At 43.5% G+C, this 7500-nt stretch overlaps 2 protein-coding genes across 2 annotated transcripts in view; both read right to left on the bottom strand.

Annotated features, from left to right (window-relative positions):
- Positions 1-1914, bottom strand: part of ambp (alpha-1-microglobulin/bikunin precursor) — a 3758-nt gene extending 1844 nt beyond the window's left edge. Inside the window, exons 1-5 of the mRNA XM_027007806.2 lie at positions 1739-1914; positions 1007-1149; positions 829-905; positions 487-603; positions 35-136 (exon numbers count right to left, since the gene is read on the bottom strand). Of these exons, the coding sequence (XP_026863607.2) occupies positions 35-136; positions 487-603; positions 829-905; positions 1007-1149; positions 1739-1849 (550 nt within the window). The 5' untranslated portion in view covers positions 1850-1914. The remainder of the gene's footprint in view (positions 1-34; positions 137-486; positions 604-828; positions 906-1006; positions 1150-1738) is intronic.
- Positions 1915-2429: 515 nt separating this feature from the next.
- Positions 2430-7500, bottom strand: part of ptgdsa (prostaglandin D2 synthase a) — a 5661-nt gene continuing 590 nt past the window's right edge. Inside the window, exons 2-7 of the mRNA XM_027007818.2 lie at positions 4819-4958; positions 4572-4648; positions 4144-4254; positions 3795-3896; positions 3208-3233; positions 2430-2955 (exon numbers count right to left, since the gene is read on the bottom strand). Of these exons, the coding sequence (XP_026863619.2) occupies positions 3208-3233; positions 3795-3896; positions 4144-4254; positions 4572-4648; positions 4819-4958 (456 nt within the window). The 3' untranslated portion in view covers positions 2430-2955. The remainder of the gene's footprint in view (positions 2956-3207; positions 3234-3794; positions 3897-4143; positions 4255-4571; positions 4649-4818; positions 4959-7500) is intronic.

The following is a 7500-nucleotide window of genomic DNA, read 5'->3' as shown; positions in this document are numbered from 1 at the left end:
GCATACAAGCTTGTATGTGTTTTTGTGTGTGTACCTTTGTTCTCTTTAATGGAGATGGTATCTGCACTCATTCCCTGCTCAGCCACCAGGGTCTTGAAATCTTCTATCAGGGTGGGCCGCAATTCCCTTTGACGACCTGCAGGGGCGATACCGACCCTAACGTCCAAACTCGATCATCTCCATACTACTCTGGCTCTCTCTGTCAGTTCTGACACTGCCCTGTACATTTAGGCATCTGCTCTCATTCACCAAAGATCAGGTGGGATAAAGTATGACAAACTAGAACGATCAGGTGGGTTCGAGTATGGAAAACTAGAAAACTCAGGTGGATTAAAGAAAACTAGAAAACCGGCCCAGGCTTGCACTCCTCACTACTTAGCATGGAAACCAGTGACATGTGACTTGTGACATGTGAACGATGGCGTGAGAGAATGACCTCCTTTATCAGTGTGAGGACCCACAAGAGGGGCTGCAAGCATCGCTCACCGTACAGCTTCACCGATGTGGTTTTGTTGCCGTGACGCTGCTGTTGCAGCATGATGACCAGAGCGTACTCGTCATAGTTGGTGTGCACGACGTAGGCGTCCACGTCGGCTGACCACTCTGTGCAGACACAGGCACTCTGCTTACTCTAATACACTTAGCTTCTCTGCACAGTATGGATTTCTCAGGAGATAATTTTTATTTTTTAGTTATTTATTTTTAGTTATTTTGCTGATTTATTTTTGAATCACTCAAGTTGAGTGTTTTTTTTTTACTGACGTTTGAATGGAGTTCTCATGTAGACAGAATGTGGGACACGGATCGGCAGGACTAGCCCGTACTTACTGACACTGTGGTAGTAGAACCGTCCCGGGGTCTCGGTCAGCTCGTAGCTGCCAGTAATCACCTTACACACGCCCTGTCTATGGAAGCAGCATCAGACATACACCTTTAAGACATCTTCACCGACCGTTCACACTCACTGGAACGTCACGAGAACTGGGGTCTGTGTGTGGAGTTGTACCTGGACATGGTGCGTGTCATGTCCAGTGTGTTCGGGGAGTCGCTGCGCTGCAGCTCCAGGGAACCCACCAGGGAATGTGTTTTGTGTTTGCGTCTCCAGGGGCAGTCAGAGGCCGAAGCGATGTCATACCATTTCCCCAACAACTGCCAGCAACACCACACCACAGCTGATTTTATATATGTATGTATATATGTGTGTGTGTGTGTGTGTGTGTGTGTGAGATTTTCCTATGTGCTGGGAGTAGTTCAGGTAAAAGATAGTTTGGAAATCTTCCAAAGGGTGTAGGTTCAGGTGCAAATGACGCATCAATTCAGTTGCGTGCCACTGACACAAAGAAATCAGTTCCATTCCAAGCACTCCCTTAAACTAAATTAGGATCATTACTGCATAATCACACATCCATGCATGAGCACTGGGCAATACTCATACGTAAACAGACTGCTTTTGCTCTTTGATCATGTCATTCTGGTTACAGCCGGACGAGCAGGGGACAGATCAGCTACTGCAGATATTGATTAAAACACGGGACAGCACAGTCTATCTTAATACACAAGGAACGCAGGAAAGGAGGAAAGTTTTGTTTCAGAATTCATCAGTTACCCTGCTCTTTAACTGTCTATATCATCTGATGTGAAAGATCGTTTGATCTGGAAACAGAAACCTCCAAAAACTAAAAAAATACAGAAAATTGTGATCTTTTTTACTAAGTGCAGGTCTTGGAGGGCTGCTTACCCTGTTTAGGTCGAAGTTCTCCTGGGTTTGAAATGCTGGTTCTGAAGCCAAGGGTCCAGCGTGGAGAAACTCCACACACCCGAGAAGCAGAACCACAAACACGGGAAGCATTGCTGTTCTTCTCAGGTCCGACTGAGGCTCGAAGCTCCTTTGGCCAGATGAGAACTAGCACCTTTCTCTTAACTCCCTCCTCCTCCTCCTCTTGGGAAGGACATTGTCCTGCAGGGTATGTGTGCTTTGGCCCCAGTGAGAAAGCAGCTCAAACCAACAAAACAGAGCAAAGGTCTTCTCATCTCTGCATTGACTCATCACTTCTGTCCACTGTTTGGAGAAGACTGAGCAAAATAGGTTTTAAAGTTAATACGCACTAAATCTGTTTAATGGACTGTGACGGATAGACTCTACGGCAGTAGGTTTCATGGGAATATCTGCAACACAAAGTGCTTTAGGAAGACGTACAATCTGCTGGGACAAATCTGTCTAGATTTCTCCTAATTTTAGCACTAGGATGGTAGAGCAGGAAGCAGCACGAAAATAACACTGAGGATCAATCTCTTTAAATCATTTCTATGGAATGTGTTATTTTTCTTTCTTTTTCATCCTCTCTTCCTCTCCCGCACGCCCGCACGCACGCACGCACACAAAAACATTGACCCTACTTCTAATGACCTGTTGAGAAATCAGGTTGCACTACACATCAGTTCTGTAGTTAAACTGGTTTTTAACATTTGTAACATCATGTATTAATCAGAAACACCAACATGACAACCTCATACATATGCAAACGAACACCTCCCATAACAAACAAACACACACCCACACACCAAAGCAATATACAGACAACCAATGGTGAACCAAAATCAATCTTTGTTTCCTTTAGTAACAACTGACAGCCACTAATATAATCAAACAATGCAACAATGTTATTATATTTACTTTATGAAGATATAGGTGATTGGGTGAAAAGGTATGGTGTTTCCTGGGTGTTTAAACAGTTGATGTGTAAGGAGTTTTAGGTGTTTTCTTTGTGTTTAGAATGAAAATTTTGAACAGTACAATTTAATATTGAAGTTGCTCCAGTCTCTCCAGCAGATGTGTCTGTGTGTTTGCACGTATCTCTGTGTGCACGTATCTCTGTGTGCACGTATCTCTGTGTATGTGCATGTATGCCTGTAAGATGATAATGCTCGAGCTGTACACTGCAGCATAATGCAACACTGGAAGAAGAAAAAGGAAACATGAGGATTATAATGTTATCATGTAAACTGTATTCACAATAGACTTCTTGGACCCCATCATAACTGATTACCAAAGATCTCAAATTTCCAGCGATGTTTAACAGGGTCATAAAATACAGAGAAATGCAGATAGTACTGAATTTCCTCCTTTTTACTTGTTTATTTTAAGAATATTAGCTATTCTAAAAAAATCAAAAAAATCTCACTGCCTTGGTATATGTTTGTACCCACCTATTGACCCACGAGAGGACAGTTGTCTAAGAAAAATGGAAAAAAGGTGATGTAGAGATTCCATGTGAAGACAATACTGCTGCATTTATAAAAGGTTAACATTCACATACTGCTGCATTTATAAAAGGTTAACATTCACATACTGCTGCATGTATAAAAGGTTAACATTCACATACTGCTGCATGTATAAAAGGTTAACATTCACATACTGCTGCATGTATAAAAGGTTAACATTCACATACTGCTGCATTTCTAAAAGGTTAACATTCACATACTGCTGTATTTATAAAAGGTTAACATTCACATACTGCTGCATTTCTAAAAGGTTAACATTCACATACTGCTGCATTTCTAAAAGGTTAACATTCACATACTGCTGCATTTATAAGAACACTATAAAGGTTAATATTCAGATACTGCTGTATTTATAAGAACACTATAAAGGTTAATATTCAGATACTGCTGTATTTATAAGAACACTGTAAAGGTTAATATTCACATACTGCTGCATTTATAAACACTATAAAGGTTAATATTCAGATACTGCTGTATTTATAAGAACACTGTAAAGGTTAACATTCACATACCTGCTGGTGTTGGGGTCAGAATAAAATCCTCAGGGAATCCATGTTGCTTGGCAAATTTTTTGAACTTCTCAGTCAACTCTGGCCTCAACTTCTGAGTACGACCTATACAGAAATGAAAGGCTTTAGGATACATAACACCTCCTGAGGTCATACGCATGTGCCTACGCACGCACGCATGCACACACACGCACGCGCGCACACACACACACACACACACACACACAAAAACCCCAGGTCCCTGCAGCTGTGAGGTAGCAGTTCTAACCTTGCAGGATTTAATCTTTATTCACATGAAGAGAGCTACTGCTTGTGAGTACTGTGTGTGGTGGTATGTGTGGTGTTAACTTACCATAAAGAGACACCTGTGAGTACTCCTTGTTAAACTTCTTGTGTTTGAAAATCAAAGCATACTCTGTGTAGTTAGTCTCAATCACAGTGATATCTTTCACCCTGTTATGACCTGCAATAAAATAACAATTAGAGACATTTCTGAACACAGATTCAGCCTCTAAACTCAAAAAAGGATAATGAATTATTTTAGTTAAATAGGTGAAAACTGGTAAATGGGGTTTACTGAGGGCCCATCCCTTCCACATGTTTACTGGGGGCCCCGCCCCTTCCACACGTGAACTGGGGGCCCCGCCCCCTTTCTACCTTTTGTCACATCCCACCAGCTTCTGTACATTTTTAACTATGTGAGCAATTTTTAATGCATTGGAGGGCTCACTTCTAATGTCACTCAGTATAGAATTGAAATCTCGGTGTAGTTCTACTAACGTGAGCTGAAATATGTGAAGACTCCAGCCATAGCTGTCTTCTTGTACGTGTATAGTTTGCTCTTACAGTCTGACGACCTGCAGACAGAGAAAGGGACCTATTTTTACACGTCAGTAGCACTGAAAGTAATGTAACAGTGTAACTCTTAATCATATAAACATCAGATCAGGATTATTATCTGACTGGAGTTAAAGATGATCATCTTTCATAACAAGCCAATAACTGTTACAGAGGTGAGGCCACTTACTGTGTGTCCCACAGTGTCATATCGACATCACCATTCTCCTTTGGTTCCACTATCCCCATGGTGACTGTGAGCTTACTTCTGTACCTAGCAAAGCTTGGAGAGCTATAGGCCAGCCCAACACGGTACCATTTCCCTGCAAACTTAGCACGCACACACACACACACACACACACACACACACACACACACACACACTCACACTCACTATATATTACTTTTAAACCTATCAAAACTGGATTCAGGAAAAACATCAGGGCATTTATGCAAGTCTTTGTACAAAGCTCTTAAATGTAGTATTTTAGAAGATTCAGTGACAATGTGTTCTCTAGCGCACGCACGCGCGCACGCACGCACGCACACACACACACACACACACACACACACACACACACACACACACACACACACACACACACACACACACAAAAAATGCACTAACACCCCTCCTTTGACTCTCTGGGTGGTCTTCAAGCCTTGCACAAGCCAGTTCAAGACCTTCCTGGACCACAGCATAGAAAAGTTTGCTGAGGTAAAAACAAACTCAAGACCTGTTCAACCAGACCAAAATAAAACTATTAAGCAGTCCAACCCTATTTTAACCCAATTTCAACCTTGACCATGCTTCTCCTTGTGGACTTGTGTGTCGACACAAGCCAATGTTTCCAAAACCGCCTTCTTCCAGTCTATCTTTGATTGATATCCTGTTCAATCTCTGCTGCCTTTCACAGCTCAGTATTAGCCACAGTATTCTCTTATCCATTCTTTCTAGTCTTGGCATCCAGCATGGAGGTTGTGTGACTCCTTCCTACAGGAATCCACAAGTTCTCATCAAGTGTCATCTCTGTTCCCTACAGCCTCTCCACAGCTGTACCACACACGAAGATTAATGCTTGGACATCTCCTTTTCCCCTTTGTAGTTGCTCTCTGGACAAGGTCTTGACCCAACAAGACTTCCCTCTCTCGGATACTATGTCACACTCGACCACGATGTTCCCTCTCTCGGATACTATGTCACACTCACACTCGACCACGATGTTCCCTCTCTCGGATACTATGTCACACTCGACCACGATGCTCCCTCTCTCGGATACTATGTCACACTCGACCACGATGCTCCCTCTCTCGGATACTATGTCACACTCGACCACGATGCTCCCTCTCTCGGATACTATGTCACACTCGACCACGATGCTCCCTCTCTCGGATACTATGTCACACTCGACCACGATGCTCCCTCTCTCGGATACTATGTCACACTCGACCACGATGCTCCCTCTCTCGGATACTATGTCACACTCGACCACGATGCTCCCTCTCTCGGATACTATGTCACACTCGACCACGATGCTCCCTCTCTCGGATACTATGTCACACTCGACCACGATGCTCCCTCTCTCGGATACTATGTCACACTCGACCACGATGTTCCCTCTCTCGGATACTATGTCACACTCGACCACGATGTTCCCTCTCTCGGATACTATGTCACACTCGACCACGATGCTCCCTCTCTCGGATACTATGTCACACTCGACCACGATGTTCCCTCTCTCGGATACTATATCACACTCGACCACGATGCTCCCTCTCTGGGATACTATGTCACACTCGACCACGATGCTCCCTCTCTCGGATACTATGTCACACTCGACCACGATGCTCCCTCTCTCGGATACTATGTCACACTCGACCACGATGTTCCCTCTCTCGGATACTATGTCACACTCGACCACGATGCTCCCTCTCTCGGATACTATGTCACACTCGGCCACGATGTTCCCTCTCTCGGATACTATGTCACACTCGGCCACGATGTTCCCTCTCTCGGATACTATGTCACACTCGACCACGATGCTCCCTCTCTCGGATACTATGTCACACTCGACCACGATGCTCCCTCTCTCGGATACTAATCATACTGGACCACGATCTTCCCTGTCTTGGATACTAATCATACTGGACCACGATCTTCCCTGTCTTGGATACTAATCACACTCGACCACGATCTTCCCTGTCTTGGATACTAATCATACTCGACCACGATCTTCCCTGTCTTGGATACTAATCACACTCGACCACGATCTTCCCTGTCTTGGATACTAATCATACTCGACCACGATCTTCCCTGTCTTGGATACTAATCATACTCGACCACGATCTTCCCTGTCTTGGATACTAATCATACTCGACCACGATCTTCCCTGTCTTGGATACTAATCACACTCAACCACAATGTTCCCTCTCTCCCTCAGATCCTAACATCTCGACTTCTCTCTCGGTATGCCAATCTGACGTTCCATCATGGACGGCCACTCCTCACGTAAAGACACAGCTGGGATCACATCATATTTTCAACACTGATGTCTATATGTTGATTTAAAGTGTGTGTATTGTGTGTATTTTCTCTGACAGGGTATCTTAATGGATTAGGGCTGGTGGCATCTTTAGAGTCCGGGTGAATGTACTAGCATTTCTTATATAAAGACAACAAAACACTTCCGTCTGTTTAGTACTGTTAATATAAAGGTCAGAAAGGCCTTGTGTTAATGTTGCTAAACCACAGTTGGTCTGACCCTTACACTAACAATTCATTCTAATCAAACTGCTGTGAACTCTAATTCTAAAGTGCTTCAATATCTGCAGGAAAGTAGTCATTTTTTAAAAAAAGATGAAGCAACACTTC

This window comes from Electrophorus electricus, chromosome 17 (genome assembly GCF_013358815.1).
Source record: "Electrophorus electricus isolate fEleEle1 chromosome 17, fEleEle1.pri, whole genome shotgun sequence".
Taxonomy (NCBI): Eukaryota; Metazoa; Chordata; class Actinopteri; order Gymnotiformes; family Gymnotidae; genus Electrophorus; species Electrophorus electricus.
Note: the sequence above shows the minus strand (reverse complement) of the source record. Positions and strands in the feature narration are given on the sequence as shown.